General features: G+C 42.2%; 1 protein-coding gene and 1 non-coding gene across 2 annotated transcripts in view; one reads left to right on the forward strand and one right to left on the reverse strand.

Annotated features, from left to right (window-relative positions):
• Nucleotides 1-17,377, reverse strand: part of LOC124069299 (junctophilin-1-like) — an 83,085-nt gene that overhangs the window by 41,306 nt on the left and 24,402 nt on the right. The window contains exon 2 of the mRNA XM_046408333.1: nt 7,867-8,626. Coding sequence (XP_046264289.1) covers nt 7,867-8,626 — 760 coding nt within the window. The remainder of the gene's footprint in view (nt 1-7,866; nt 8,627-17,377) is intronic.
• Nucleotides 5,973-6,044, forward strand: trnac-gca. The gene has a single exon. It is a non-coding gene; the product is annotated as a tRNA-Cys (tRNA).

Genomic DNA, 17,377 nt, shown 5'->3' on the forward strand with positions numbered 1-17,377 from the left:
GGATGCTGTAGTTTTGTTGTATTGTGCTCTCTAAAGTAACAGATCCTGATGAATCTTAGGACATGGGTTTCTGAAATAAATATCCTTCGTTTGAATTTTTGCTTCTATCAATAATATTTTTTGTTGGACTTTTTTAGATTTTTTGGAGCTTGTGAAATTAATTATCTGGCCTCTAAGAAAAGCCTTAAACGTCTCCCATATAATGCTTGCAGATGTCTCGTGAGTATTAATCGTGAAGTATTCATCTCTTTGTTTTTCAAGAAAACTGTCCTGAAGCCATTTTTGTTGAAACTTACATTTCGGGGGATCACATTGCTGTCCTGGGATTACATAAACCAGGTTATTTAGCATGGTCCGAGATTAAAATGCTGTCATAGTTGCAATCCTTAATTTTACATACTAAACTACCAGAGATTAGAAAGTAATCTATACGTGAGTACGAGTTATGGGTTCCAGAAAAACAGAAATACACTGCCACATCAGGGTTTCTGTCTCTCCGAATGTCCCTCAGATTTAGTTCTTTCATGAACTGATGTATAATCGTTCTGGTTTTGGTGTGTGTTGCATCTAAATGTGTTGCTCTGTCTTTCTTGGGTCAGGCATACAATTAAAATCACCCGCAATAAAATGTTAAATGTTCACAGAGTAAGGAACAAATTGCTGAAAAAGTTTGGGTCATCCTGATTTGGAGCATAAATATTAAGTAAATTGAGACATTCAGAGAAAAGAGTACCCTGGATTATCAGAAATCTGCCCATTTTATCTGATATTACCTTTGTGACATTCAGTGGAATGGACCCATGCACCAGTTTCATGACTCCTCTTGCCTGAGCAGTGAAAGGTGCTGAATACACAGCCGCGCCACCTCCTCTTGATTTTTTTAATCTCCCCATTACTTGTTTTACTTTTGTAAATTTTTGCAACCCTCTGTAGTTCCATGATGTAAATTTAATTTCTAACCCACTGGACATAGCGGTTAACCTGGGATGGAATACTCATGATGTAGTGTAATAGCAGTGACGTGCGGTGAGGATTCATGGCTGGTGAGGCATGGACTTTTTCAGAGTCAGATCTACAAATACATGGTGACCTGAAAACACTGGAACAGAGAGAGTGAGTGAAAGGAATGCCCTGGTCATATAGGCCCTATATCAAGCTGGCACAGGTGGACTGGCAGGAACCCAACAGGAAACTTTCAAAAAGAGCCTATTTCAAACTAGAAATAATAAAAGTTTACGGTCTTGTAAAAATGGGCTATACAAATAGAGTTGTCTTGTCTTGTCTGACCTTTACTTGTACACGAAATCCATGCGCAGATCCTTCTGGACAAATTTTTTTTTGTAGAAGTCCTCCTTGTCCTTCAGTTTTAAAAGTCTCTCCAACTCAATGGAGATCATCACCAGGGATGAAAGTCGTCCTTGATCAGTCATGTTCCAACTGTATGTTTTGATTATTTTTTAATGCTGAGAATGATCTCTCTACAGATGTTGTTGTCACTGGTACTGTGAGCACTAACTGGAGTAACTTTGTTGCCTCAGGAACAGTCTGGATGAGGTCGTTCTGGGCCAAAAAGCTGAGAAGCTGTCCAGAAAACTTGCATTCATTCCTCACCATTTGTGAGCTATACAGTCCAATAAGATTCGCCTTTAGTCTCACAAATCCAAAAAACCTTACATATTTTGACAGGCGCTGCAGTTTCATATCATCAAAATTTCACTAAATTTTGTGCAATCCACTAAACCAAGGAAAGCTAGCTCACCAAAATGATCAAACCTGGCCTTCAGCTGATCACTGATGTTATCAAGAATGTTAAAGAACACTATCCTGTGTCTGTCATGTTAGGGGTGCCGCATTTCTGCTCAAATCGGTCATAAAAACTCCAGTCTTTTGCATTCTAGAACCCCAAGAATGTTGCAGATGCACACACAATACTGTATATCCAACACTTTGTTTTGTACCACTCTAAAAAGTGCATCTGTTTCACTAAAAATGTCCTCATATGTCATAAGTAAAAAACATGTTGATGCTTTTGACAGCCACTGATCATATCCTGTTGCCATCATCAGTGTCATTATCCCAGCTGTCAGGATTTTCCACCATAATGTGGAATAAAGCATGCAGATCATTTTGGTATATGCTTATTGTCTGAACCAGCCTAAAGTTAGAACTCCATCTTGTGGGCGTTGCTACTGCAACAAACGAGGCTGTGTTAATCTCATTTTAATATAATTTCTGTTGACATCACCAACTGCTTCAATTATATCATTTTCTATTCTATTTGACAAGCCAGAAGCCTTTTTCAAGCCTTTCGTCTTTCTCAGGAAAAGCATACAATAGTTCAACATAGTTGCCACAATTAGCAGTGCCTGCGCTCTCATTATTGCCATGAAATGCCAGCTGCTGTTTATCGAGGAACAGGTCGCATTGATGAGGTCTGTTACCTTTGCGTTGTGTTTTCTTTTACCTTTGCTAATGTTGAATCTCCGCTGTTTGTTCAAGGCCAAGTCTACTCTAGAAACTCCAAATGTTTTCAAAGCTATCTGGCTTTGAATGTGAGTGATGTTTGCCCAGGCTTCTAGGCAAATTCTTCATGTCACAATATCCAATTTGAGTTCAGACATTGTCACTCATTGAAAATAGAAGACAGGGAAAGCAGAAAAGATGGTTTCTCGTAGGACATCCACAGACATCCAGCCAGTTTTTTAGGGCGTACCACTCCGTTTGAAAAGAACGGGTAATGTTCTTTCTCGTAGTTTGAAGCAAACCTTTCAGCTCCGGTGTTGGTCTTCCTTTAGTTATTACATTTTGCTTTGATTGAAAGTCCAGATCCCCCGCGACCCTGACGGATAAGCGGTATAGAAAATGGATGGATGGATGGATGAAAGTCCAGATCTGCGAATTTTCTCAGTTTGGAAATGTAATCTTCCATTTTGACAAGACGGATTGTAAAAGACATGTAAAGAATGAAGAAGATTGTAGGTAGCGCAAGAATCTGTGGGCTCACAAGTGCCCTCTGTCATGAGTCAGGCGTACTGTTTGCCTCAAACAGTGACTTTTTTACTGCGGTTTTATGATTCATCTGCGAGCATAAACACAATTCTGCTATTCTAATTGAAAAAAATTATTTTAATATTCCAACGGAAAATGGGTTTATAATACATAACAGCTAATAAATAGCAACATTTATCATATTTTATAATTAACTTATTTCTTTTCAAGATTGACAGTTGAGGCTCTGCCTCTCCTGCTTCCCCTGAATGCACAATGAAACCACAATAAAAAAGAACATCTTGAACATCAAACACAGATCCGATATCCCGAAACCCAAATTCCCCCCCCCACCTTCTTGCACACTCCAGTAGACTCAGTGACCATTCCACACCGTGTGAAGAATAGTCAAGCATTGCTAACCGCTCCATCTCTAATGCCGTCTCTATAAATTATGCTTTCGAGCCTTTATGAAGTGATTACATATGTTGGGATCTCTGGCCATGCGCTCTGGAGAACAATAGAGCGGCCTACATGTACACCATAAAGCCTGAACTAGAGTGATTGACGGTTCGAGACCACCACCCATGACGTACACCTAGTCATAAATCTGAATTCAAACTCAGAACCGGCACGGACATTGGCTGTGTGCCAGCCATCTCCACGGGGGTCCCAGGTGAAGTCACTCAGGTAATAAAAGGTCACTGCGACCCTCAGCCGTGGCTTTTTCCCGTGCGTGCTGTGACAGTGAGAGCTGCTCCAGGCTCTCCAGGTGTCCAAATCGCCGAAAGGGAGCAACAATCAAACGTTTGATTATCATCATTTTAGGTCCCGGGTCACAGTTCTGCAACTCGCAGGCCGAGAAACAGACTGCTGTATTTTTTTTTCTGTAACTTTTCCTTTATTTCTTTTTCCGACGTGGATCGCTGGGCAATCAGCTGATCGCACGCTAACGAGTCGCGCGCCGACTTTGTTAAAAAAGAAACAAAGTTTATTAATTTCTTCACCGGTGATTTTCCCCGCTGCCGCCGAGGGATCAATACTCCGCATCGCCTGAGACAACGGATTGCCAGCATCCCACTGAGGACGACGCTGCAAACGTTTAAGCGGATTATTATTTCAAACTCCGAAGGATCGAAGCAACGCAAAGTAAGAGGCTTATGTCTGGGCAGAGATAGTGTAAAGTAGGGTTGTTTACACATATTTTCTGTAACTTGTAAGTGCAGCATTTGTTGATTTTGTTTCCAGTCGGTCACTTCCGCCGTTTCAGCGAGACCGTGCGTCACCGGTTAAAGGACCAATAGCTGATCAGATAAGCTCCGGTTTACTGACTCCACTACTGTGTGGTGATACTTGGGACTCCAAAGAATTGGAGTAGAATATTTTTCTTATCGAGAGTGTTCTCTGCTCTTTTCATTTCTATCTTTCATCTTCACACTCTTCTTTCTGAACGGTGAAGCGAAAATCCGAGTACGCGATCACGAACCGTAACAAAAGGGAACGTGGCGCCCAAAGGCTTCCACCCATTGTTCTCTTCTGTAGACACGTAAGCCACATCACGTGGGTTATCACCACCTTGACTCTGAATAACATGCCCGGCGTATTCTTCTGTTGGCATCTTGATTTTACTGAGTCATCACTGGAGTGTTCATTTGCTGCTTTGTGTGCTGAGTCATCGTTTGTGTGGTTGATCACCATTTTGTGTGCTGATTCTTCCTCACGGGCTAATTCGCCATTTTGGGTTGTAGTTTCTCCACTCATGTGGCCACTTGCCATTTTGATTGTAGTCTCCCCACTCACGTGATCAGCCGCCATCTTGTTTTGTAGTCTTTCCACTCACGTGATCAGCCGCCATCTTATTTGTAGTCTCGTCACTCACATGGCAACCCGCCATCTTGGCTTCAAGGGACACGCCCCCCCGCGTCATCCCTCTGCCATCTTGGTCTCCATCGTCATCTCTCTCTCTCTCTCTCTCTCTCTCTCTCTCACACACACACACACACACACACACACACACACACACACACACACACACACTCCTGTATATATGCACACCCATGTAACCTATACTCTATACTGCTGTACCTGTGTTATCCCTAGTTAATAGTTAATGTGTGTTGATAAAACTTAGATTATAATAGTGTTTATTACAAAGTGATACTTATCTATGGATGGTTGTTGCTGGTTAATAAATCCTGTTATAGTTTAACCTGTCGTTCTCTGTGGTTAACCGGTGGATCGCTGGTTCGATTCCCCATACCGGTGTCCATGGCTGAGGTACCCTTGAGCAAGGTACCTAACCCCCACTGCTCCCCGGGCGCTGCACGCGGTCGCCCACTGCCCCGGGTTTGCTGTGTGTGTGTGCACGTCACTTGGGTGGGTTAAATGCAGAGCACGAATTTCATTGGAGTGAGTTCCCTCCAATGACAAAATATGTCACTTTCTTCTTTCTTCTTCTTCTTATTGTGAATGTACTTGTAACAACAGCTGAATTCATGACAGTCAGTGCTCGGAATCATCCTTCATAATTTCAAGAGACTGTTATTTCCTGTTTATTAATTTGGCTATTGGTCCCTGGTGACAGGGTGGTGCCCTGATTTTTATGTGTATAAAGGATACACTGATTTTGCTTTAACGATTATTCCCCATAATCATTGACTCTTCTGCCAATAACCAAATTGCTCCTACTAGTGCACAACACATATAAGCAGTCAGCGATACCCACCCAGGGCGTCTCATGATGGAAAGAACTTCAAACCACACTTATTAGCGGCTGGGCCAACCCCCAGTTGAAGATTAATTTCAATTTGCCAGCAAAACAAATTACATTTCCTATCAAAGCAGTACAACAACAGTTTTAAATTTTAACAAATATGTAGGCATGTGGTACTAAGGCAGACTTGAATCCAATGCAAAAGTTACCAGGAGTAACTTTGGTAAGAAAATGTTTTTGATAAAGTTACCCGATTTCACATCTTCTGTTTGAGGGTATAGCTCAGTGGTAGAGCATTTGACTGCAGATCAAGAGGTCTGCGGTTCAAATCCGGATGCCCCCTGAGGGTAAATTTTTGGGGGCAGCCGTGGCCTAGAGGTTGGAGAAGCGGCTTGTGATCGGAGGGTCACCGGTTCGATTCCCCCACCGGACGGGCAGGAAAAATTTGGGTGTGGTGGAGTGATCAATGCGAAAAAAATGCCCCCCCTCCCTTCATTAGCCGGCTGATGTGCCCTTGAGCAAGGCACTTAACCCCCCCCCCAATATGCTCCCCGGGCGCTTGATGCTGCCCACTGCTCCTGTGTGTGTGTTTCACTGCATGTAATTTGCGGGGTGTTGCATGTGTGTGTTCAACTAAGGACGGGATAAATGCAGTAGTCAAATTCAGTATGTGTGTATGTAAAAATATATATATACTGCCAATAAAAGTTGATTCTTCTTCTTCTTCTGTTTATATTCACACTGGCTGTTGGCGATAGCCAAGTAGTTATGCTAGCTAGTTGATCAGTTAGAGTTACTCAGTCTGTCATTCCTCCTCTTGAATGCTTTTTATGAAGTCTTCCGCCTATGCTGGCTTATCAAAAGTGTGTGTGTTGCCTTTGCAGGTCAATAGTAACTTTGCAGGGAACCATATTCTGTTCCTTATTCCCATGTTACAGAACTTCTGTCTCACGCAGTCCAAAGCCTTGTGTTTCTTATGCATCCCGGCCGCCAGGTTGGGAAAAAACCATACTGCTCTGTCCTCGTAGAATAGTTCCTTATTGTTCCAGAGCTCCATCATAACTTTCACTTTGTCTCTGTCGTTCAAAAACTTCAGGATTAGAGATCTTGGGGTGCGGCCAGTCTTTGGGGTGCGGTCGGGTGTTTTCTTGGTCTGACTCGATGAGCACTTTCAATGGTTAGCCCCATATTTATTATTCTCCAGCCTCTGGGATCCGAGCCTCGAGGAAAGAACAGGCATCATTACCCTCCGCACCCTCTGGCAGGTTTACGAGCCTAAGATTTGATCTTCTGGATCTTGTTTCAAGATCACTGATCTTGTCCTCCATTTCCTTACTTTAATTTTTGAGGTTTCGGACCTTTGCTACCAAGCTAATAACAGTGTCCTCTGCTACAGAGATGCGATTCTCTGTGCCCTTAACTTGTTCCAAGAATTCACCAACTTCTTCTTCTCATTCCTTCAATTGCTGACAAAACTCCATCAAATCTGCTGCAGAAGTCAGTTTTTAAATCTTTGATGGCTTCAAGAATTGTCGCTAAAATCTTCCACCATTGCACTAGCAGTAGTTGTAGCTTCTCCACTCGGTTTGGCCAGAGTGAATTCAATTTTAGGATTTGGATTTGCTACGGCCTTTACCCTGCCTGCTAAGAGTAGACGCCATCAGGAGACTTTCAGCAACCCAGCAGTTTACTTTAGGTGTTGAGTAGTTTAGTTTATTGTCGAAAATTTGGCAAAATCTTACGGAGAAGCGGGACACCTATCAGCCTAGCACACCGCCATGCTAGAAGCTCGGAATGTGCGCATTTAGTCAAAATAGTTGATCAAACATTGTTAATTTCACTGCTGGTGAAAGACTTGACTTGTAACACTTCACAAACACATGACAGTTGCATGGGTACGCAATCAGGGTTTTTTTTTTTAGTTTACAATTTTTAAGATGCTACCCATACCATGACAACATGTCCAGATTGAGTCCAGCCATGATCTTTTCACATCCCACATTACACTCACCCCACACTTTATGTTAGCATGCCACAGCACTCTGTTTAATATAAAGGCATAAAACTGCTGAAAATGCTTGGTTGAATGCAATAGAAAAATTGCATGCATGCATAAACTGATCTAACTGTAGCTGTCTGAGATTAGTTTACACAGGATCTTTTACCTGGAGATGGCAATCTCTACTTTGGTTCTAGCAATGGCTGCTGCTCTTACTGCTCCCTCAATGGCTCGATCCACCTTCTGTTTTGTCTTAGCATTCTTCAGTGGGATCAGCTGCTTCCTAATTCCACGGGCCAACACATTGTTTTTATACTTCCCTTCTTCCTTGGTGCCATCAGGAAAGATGGTGCAGCCATAGCCATGGCGCTTATTGTTTAACCACTCGCCTTCATACTTCATACCATTGGAACGTTCAGAGACACCAAAGCCACTACGCTTGTCATTCTTCCACTCGCCCATGTAGGATTCAGTGGTGGTAGCATCCACATAGTCCTCCAGAGGCAGGTAGTCATCACATGGGTCTCCATCTCCAAAGCTGATGGTGGAGTTTGCATCACTTGAACTTATGCGGCTCATGGTGGTGTCACTGTGTGCTGAGCTGCGTTTACTTGAAATGGATGAGTGTGATTCTGATTTGCGCAGTCGCTGAAGACTACCGAACAGGGAGCCACGGCGAAAAAGACCCTTCTTCTTCTCTGAACCTTCTCCATCTGAGTGAAAGTTGAGTACAAAGCCACCACGTGTGCCAGCAGGGCTGTCGGACAGGCTGTCACGCAGTATTGAACCATTGCTCTGCTCACTGCGGAGGGAAGCCAGCGAAGTTCGCAGAGGTGAGCGGATGACAGAGGCCATACCATATGGAACACTCTGACGTACACCATAGCCATGACGCATCCCACCAGTCCACTGACCCTGGTAAGTACCTATTGTAGAAACAGAAAACATTGAGTGAACGCAGACTGCAGAAACAGAATGAAGAATGAATCACCAAATTACTTATAGATTAAGTCATTGAACAGATGTGTTCATGGCATTTTGAGTTCTTTGAACACAAAACCACAGATGGATGACTGTTGACAACATCTGACTCTATTAGCAAGATTTTCCTGAAGAATTACTAAATAAATTTTAGAACCAAAGATTATAACTCAACAGAAAATGAATAAGCAAATGCTTTATCTTTTGTTTTTTAACAATCAGTAATTAAACTCAAATTCAAGAAGACAAACTCCCATCCATCATTCAGTTCATCATTCTAGACCTTCTCTCTTAGCGCTGCAGGAGCTCAATACCAATAAGTTTCCTTGGCTTGTTTTGTTGGTACTGTTACCTGGTGATAACAGATGAAAACAGGTTTCTGGCACCAAGTGGCTTTTTCTTAGCCAGTTTCTCTATCTTTTGACAAATCTGTCAACTAAAATTTTCACCAGTGGTGGAATATTATTAACTATATTTAGTATTCTACTATTCTAGTATAGTGTTTGCATTTTATGCAACTTTGTACTTCTATTCTACTGCATCTACAGTACAACACAAATATTAATTAACAGTTCAAATAGTACTTTATACTTCGCTACATTCATCTGACAAAAATTACTAGACACTTTTCAGATTATAATTTTTCATCCCATTCCTGTCCTGTAAAAACACCACATGTTGATATTGTATGCTGTGATAAACCCAATGATGAAGTGTTCCTTTCTGCATTAAGAAATTTCTTTTCCTTCTGAATAAATTGTTCAAAAACTCTCTTGGATTGGCTGGAAAAGGCATTGCTATAAAGCTGAAAACAGGGCTGAGCTCATGAAAAGTTGGCTTTTCCAAAATATATCATTCTCAGTCACTTTGCAAGTATAGGATGAGTTTACAGAATATGATGAATTGCTACAGATTAAACTACCCAGTAATGCATGAAGTAGTGTTGCACATACACATTAATGCAGCAGTAATATTAATCCAGACACATCAAATATTATAGTAACAGTAGGGGAACCTTTTACTACACAATACTACTTTTACTTTAAATACTTTACTACATTTTGCTGATAATACTTACTTTACTTAAGTAAGTAAGGGGTTTTTTCATTTTCATCACTGGTTTTCACTAGTGTTGCACTGATACCGATACTAGTATCTGGAGGGCACTAAAACGCTGGCATCGTTATTGGCGAGTACTAACAAATAACGCACCGATACCATTTACCGTTACTGGTATCAAACTTAGAAAGCAGCATCTTGTGTCTTTCTCTCGCCCAACACTCACTGCTGGGTGTGTGTGTGTGCGCACTGTGTGATCACGTGTTCAGTTCAGCGGACGAGGCAGCTTTTTCATTTTCAATACCTCAAACCTGATAAAACATTTGAGAACGAAACATGTGAACGTACACCAAGAGTTTGAGGCAGCGGCAACTGCGAGCAAGAGAAAGGTGGATTAAGCGCAGCAACAGACCCTGGTCAGTTCACTTCAGAGGAAGGACCAGTGGGACGAGAAGAGTGAAGCAGCAAGAAAGATGTCCGAGAAAATTGCTTAAATGACTGTGCTCTGTAACCTGCCTCTCTCCTTTGTTGACAACGTGGGATTCCGGCTTTTCATGGCTCACGAAGTACCAAAATACAAGGTCCCAAGCCGCAAATATATCACAGAGACTGCTGTCCCTGCACTCAAAAAGAAGGTAACGGAGCATGTTTCAAGGAAGCTAGAAAAGGCGCAGGCCATAAGTTTCACTACTGATATCTGAAGCAGCGACATCTCCCCACTTTCCCTGCTGAGTTTAACTGCTCACTGGGTGGACACTGAATCGTTAAATCTGGAAAGCGTGGTGTTGCATGCAAACGAGTTCAAAGGATCCCACACTGGTGAAGCAATTGCAGGAGCAATAGCCATAAGACTACTTAACTCTACATGATCACTTCCCCTCCTCACCCACACAAACACCACTCAGGACTACAGCCCATTTATTTACTGTGCAATATATTTATATTCTGTACATCTACAAAAGTACTATTTATTACAAATACTCACTGTGCAATAATAATTACATATGTATATATGCTGACTGACTTTTTATACAAAATACCTCATTTTTCAAGTACTTTTTACTGCATATTTATTGTGTGTATATATTATATTTTTTAAATTTTTCTTTTAAAGGGTTAGTAGTGGTTAGCACTGTCGCCTCATAGCAAGAGGGTTCCAGGTTCGAATCCCGGTCTGGGCCCTTCTATGTGGAGTTTGCATGTTCTCCCTGTGCCTGCGTGGGTTTTCTCCGGGTTCTCTGGCTTCCTCCCACAATACCAAAAACATGCACATTAGGTTAATTGGCTACTCTAAATTGCCCCTAGGTGTGAGTGTGAGAGTGTGTGGTTGTTTGTCTTTGTGTGTCGGCCCTGCGATTGACTGGCGACCAGTCCAGGGTGTACCCCGCCTCTCGCCCGTAGTCAGCTGGGATAGGCTCCAGCTCCCCCGCGACCCTGACGGATAAGCGGTATAGAAAATGGATGGATGGATGTCGGTAATTCCTGCTATGCTTGAGCCACTGTACCGAAATTTCGTTTGTGATGAAAATCCAAATGACAAATAAAGAAAGTCTAAGTCTAAGTCTAATGCTGCTTAACTGGAACATTCCACTGGCCACATCACGGCTGGCAACCGTCCAGACGGACCTGGGAATGCTGGTCAAACGACTAATACAAGACGTGCCCACCCGCTGGAATAGCACATTAATGTTAAACATTTTGTGTTAGTGTGGAAGTAAATGCAGCACTAAATACAATAGCATATGAGCTAATGACTAGGTTATGCTAGCCTCTGTAGCCGGTGGACTGTACTGTGTGTGCGACACTTCCAATCACAGCTGATTAGGCAAATTCTTCTTGAATTATATGAATTAGAATCACAGAACATAATGTTTTAGATGTCCAAATGTTACACCTTGCTTTATTACAAATGGACATATTATTATTAATGCACATTCATGTGAATATCTAGCCCATGTCTCATTCTCACCAGCATGAAGAACTATGGAACTAGGCTGTTTATTCAACATATGTATTCTGTTTACTATGTTACTGCAGATACTTCACAAGTGCAGAAAGCAGCAAGCTTGCAAAGAGTGCACTGGCCCGAGAGGTGGAGAAGAATGAAGAGTCTAGATCACTGCAGACAACCACCACTGAGGCAGCAGATCCAACCAGCAAGGTCCCACGGATGGAAGCAGAGACGACACAAGTAGCAAAAGATGCTTTAAGGGGCTGTAGGAGGAAGTCCTGCAAGGGCATGATGCAGAACAAGGTGGGGCCAGCAGCACAGCCACACAGGTACAGATAAAGACATATCTGGCTGAGAAAACAATCCACCGCATGAGAGCCCATTCAAGTACTGGGGAAAGAATAAAGAACGGTTCCCCTCCCTGGCTCCCACTGCTGCTAAGAATCTCTGCGCTACCTCTACAAGTGTAGGTAGCGAGAGACTGTTCAGCACAGCTTCCAACATACTTGATGACAAGAGGAATAGGCTGTTAGGAGAGAAAGTAGAAACACTCATCTTCTTAAAGAAAAACCTACCAATGTACTTGAACTTGTACCCCAAGGACTTGAATCCTCAGGAGGACTGAGTAAACATTACTAGGTGTTGCTACAATGTGACATGTCTGTCACTAATGTGAACTTTATTTTGCCACTGCTTGCTTTAGTTTTATGAAAGTGGATTTTGGAGTTGGAACTGTTGTGATAGGACACTAACATTTAAAATGGCCTTTTATTTATTTTACCAAATTCTGGCTGCACTTAAAGGAGCACACATCAGCCTAGACCTAGGTTTACAGGAGAAAATAATGTCTTATGGCAATTCTGATTAATCTGAGATTTTCTTACCTCAGATAGGCCTTAATGCCATGATCTCTCTCAAAGATACCTCATATGTATTGTAGCATACCCTCCGAAAGATGGTAAGAGACCCGACTGATGGTTTTTAAGGTTTATTGCCGATCCATAAACCAGCTCTATGAACCAACGTGAGAACTGACAAACAAACAAAAAACAAAACGATCACATCTCCGTTTCCACCTCTGTCCACAATAAACGGTTAACAATCACAGTACTTGTCAATCAGAGAGTTTACATATATAGTGTATATACATGCATAACAAATAATCAGTTAATTCAGAAATAATTATAAATACAACACACACCAACCTTGTGCCTCCTCGGAGGGTTGCCATAATGAACTCAGCCTTTTGATGTTTTGTCATTTCTGTTTTGTTGTCTTAAATTTTTTTCTTGTAACTTAAACTTTTATCGTTTGCCGTTAATTCCTTCCTATCTAAGTGGTGTTTTGGTTTCCCTGGCAATGCAACACAAGGAGCCAGTATGAAGTAGTGATTTTCAAAAAAAATCTCTCTATTTACAAAACGGAACCATTAACTCCTTAACAGGCGTAACATATAATTACATTTTTTACATACATTGTTTTTTTATTATTATTATTATAAGAAACCCAACTCCTGAAATGTATACATGTAAGCATATCATGTTAAAAGCATATAAAGCAAATATTTCATTTTGGGATTAACCTATCAACAATGCACACACCTGGGGAACAAAACAAGAAACAGCAAATACAAAACAAAAGAAATGGGTTTGATCCCACCAAAATTATGAAAGTTCCATATTAAGTGAACTATGAAGTCGTACACAAGCTGGTCTCAGGAAAGTCAGAGGGGGATTTCTGGGGGTGGTTCGAGGTTGTCAGGGCAGTTTAAGTTATCCACAGTGGGGGGTCGACTGTTGACTATGGCCATAGCTTCTTAGAGGTGAGTCCGTAATGAAACATTGTTGAGTCTGCCTTGAGAAGATGACAGTGTAAAGCTCAGAATGCTTTTGACAGTTTTAATCTGGCATTCCCACACGCCTTCTGCGTGACTGGAGTGGGGTGCATTCATGACGAAATCACACTGTTTCTGTGACAGAAATGTGCTCAGTCTCTGTGAGTCAAGCTCTCTAGAGCTGTCTTGAATTCATTCTTAGCACCAATAAAGTTAGTGCCTTGATCACACTGAATTTGACGGACTGCACCTCGAAAAGCAATGAAGCGACGCAGGGCGTTGATGAAGGTGTCAGTGGACATATCCTCTAACATCTCAATGTGAATGGCTCGTGAGCAGAAGCATGTAAAGGGCAGGCCATATTTGGCGACAAAGGTGTGAAATCGTGGAGCATCGTTATTTATGTAGCCCAACACTACCTTTGAGTCCGTCCAAAAGTATTCTTTCAAATCAACAATTCTCATTTCTACTCTAAGCATATTGCTAATAGAGACTGAAACCACTGCTGCTGTTAATTCGAGTCGTGGTATTGTAGTCACCTTTGTGGGAGAAACACAGGCCTTTCCTATCACGAGGGAACAGTGAATCTCTCCCTTCTTGTTCTTGACTCTCAGATAAGAGCACTGCGCATATCCACTGGTGCTCACATCTGAGAAATGGTGTAATTCAGCGAGGTATGTTTATTTTCTGTAAGTTAACGAAGTCATGTTGCCAACTCTCCCACTGTGGTTTTAGCCTTTCTGGCAGGATTTCATCCCAGCCAGTGCCTTGGTTGCACATTTCCTGGAGGATTCTTTTCCCATTGAGGACATATGGTGCTAGAAAACCAAGAGGGTCATAAATGGATGCGACAGTAGATAATATGCCCCTGGGTGTGGCTGGTTGGTTCTTTAAGGTGCTGTTGGATCTGAAGATGTCCTCCTTTAATTCCTAAGTCCTTTGTCTTTGCTTCTGCTGCGCACTCTGAAGGAGGTAGGCTCTGCAATACAGCATGGTTGTTAGACACAAATTTGTGGAGACAGAGACCACCTTTGGCACAGATTTCTCTTCCTTCCTGTGCCAAAAAGGTGTACTTTCATAGGATATTCCTGAGGTTGTGTGGTTGTGTCTCCGTCCTTCCACCAGAGGAACTGGAGGCAGTTGCGGTCTTCCTCCTGGACGTGAAATTGGTGAAACATTTTCTCTATATCGCATAGAAGAGCAATGGAATGTTGTCTGAACCTTATTAGGATGCCTGTTTGGTTGTTAATCATATCTGGTCCCGGGAGCAGGTGTTCATTTAGGCTTGTGCCACAGTATTTTGCAGAGCAGTCAAACACAATGCACAGTTTAACAGGCTTCTGAGGGTCATAAATGCCGTAATGTGGAATATACCATCGCTCACCTTGAGCTGCATCTGCAGGCACCTCTTCCACATCACCCCTCTCTATGATTTCCTTCATATATATTGTGTAATCTCTTTTGTATTTCTCATCCCTGCTGAACTTCCGCCGTAAATGACTAAGCCTGATTTCAGCGAGCTTTTTATTATCAGGTAGGGATGGCCGTTTTCTAAATGGAAGAGGCATCTCATAATGTCCCTGAGCATTTTTCTTTATTCCATATTTGAGTTTGCTCAAGAACATAAGATCCTCTTGTGAGACAATTTTGTCATCTCCTTTGGTGTCCTTAAAGTCTGACTCCAGGATGTTTATCACATTTATTGGCGTTACTGGAGGGAGTTCCTTTACCATGACTCTGTGACAAAGGCTGGAGTGTTCTTCATTAAAGCCAGGTGTAGAGCAGCCCACAATGCTCCACCCTAAGTATGTAAGCACACCATATTGTTCACTGTCTGTTCCACTAATCATTCATCTGGGTTTTATAGCTCTGGGACAGTTATACCCAATGAGGAGTCCTACATCACAGCTTAGGAGAGGTGGCATCTGATCTGTGACTGTTGCTAGGTGGGGCCATTGTTTTGCTGTTTGATGGGTAGGTATGTGGTCTCGGTTCATGGGGATGCAGTCTTTTGTATATGAAGGAAGGTCAATGTAAACACCTGAATTATAGCCTCTTACACGGAGTCCATCTACTCTTTCACTTTTCATTATCATGCTGTCTCCCATCATAGTAGTGAGTTTCAGTTGCACAGGGGAAGAGGTTGGTTGTAATTCATCACTTACTTCTCTCTCAATGAAGGTGCTGTCACTCTGGGTGTCAAACAATGCGTAGATGAGCTTCTCTTTGAATGGTTGTGTGGCAGAGGAGACCCATGCAGGAACGATCATGGATGTGCTGCACGACCCACCCTCTTTAGTGACACAGAGTGGGCTAGTTGTCACGATTTCATTTGCGCATTTTGAAGCTGCGTCTACATCAGCTGTAGAATTTTCTCTCTACATGACTACAGGCTTGTTTTTCACCTCATGCCTTTTATAATTTTCATCATGCAGACAGGTGGGATGCCTTCCTTTACATAGCTCGCAAGTGTGATGGTGACAACATTCCTTGGTGCTGTGACCTGGTTTGACACATCCATAACACAGTTTATTGTCTTCAGTGAATGTTCTTGTTCATGAAGGGATTTTTCTTTGAACTTTGTGCACTTGGACAGTTGATGCTTGTCGTCTTTGCACCACATGCAGACAGGCTTTTCTTTTCCATTGTTTGATCTGAAGTTTTCAATGTTTGCATTGGTTTGAGTGCTGAAGACGCTTACTTTACTTCCCTTTGTATCATTTGTGCTTCTTCTGCCATAGGATGAGCTTGATGAGTGCAGAGCATGCAGGGAAGTGATTGGGTTACATGCTATCTCAGCTTCTACTGACACAACTGTGGCAAAGTCTTCAAAAGTGGGAAAGTCTAAACCTTCCATGAGGACCATTGAAACCCGACGGTTCCAACGGGCTGCTAGCCAATCAGGAATTTTCAGTGTTAGCTTTTGGTTTTCTTCACAATCATTCAGTATTTCTAAACCTTTCACATGAGGCATGGCTTGGTGACAAGCATTTAGGAAATCATCGGCCCTTAATCCTTCAGCATCTTTAGCATGTACCTTTGGCCATTCTGACAGCTTATCCCTGAAGGCCCTTTGGATAACAAATGGCTGTCCATAGCGTTGATTGAGCTTATTCCATGCATCTCTGTATGCTTCATCATCGTTTCGATAAAAGGTGCCTGTTGATGGTTATGCTGTCTTGTATCGCTTGGGCTAGAAAGGAAATATCAGTGGAGGGATTTGATGGAACAATGGAAGGGTTTTGGGGATACACAAAGTGAGTGGCAGGGTTATGTCTGTTGTATATACTGTCCATTTGCTGTAAGAGCTGACTGTCAGTTTCCTGTCTGATTTCTCTGTCATAGCTTTCCAGTCTGACACGTGCGACCGCTACGTCCCTTTCTGCTTTTAAACGTTCAAATTCAGACTCCATCATTCTTATTTTTTCCTTTTGCTTTCTTTCTTCCTCCCTTAGTTTTTTTGAGCCTCCTTTGCAGCGAGCTCTGCGGCTGCTTCAGAAGCAGTCCCATATAATGAGTAGGCATAGTCATGAGCGTGTAGCTGACGGAGTTTGCGTCTTTCACGTTCTGCATCAAAGTAATCATCTATTCCAGATATGCGCTCATTAATTATTTTCATAATGTCTCTGGTGACAGCCTCACAAGCATCTATTCTGTGTCTCAGATCAGTGGTTGGTATGGCACCATGTCTCATTTCATTGTAAACTTTCAGAATGTCATCTTTTCCATTTTCAATGGTGTCTGCCATGTTAGCCAGTTCCATATCTGATGCGTTTTTCTTTAAGTCTTCTTTGGCAGATCTGATTTGAACTTTCCATTGTTCATAAAGACTAAGCAATCTCCTTTCCTTTT

This window comes from Scatophagus argus, chromosome 13 (genome assembly GCF_020382885.2).
Source record: "Scatophagus argus isolate fScaArg1 chromosome 13, fScaArg1.pri, whole genome shotgun sequence".
Taxonomy (NCBI): Eukaryota; Metazoa; Chordata; class Actinopteri; family Scatophagidae; genus Scatophagus; species Scatophagus argus.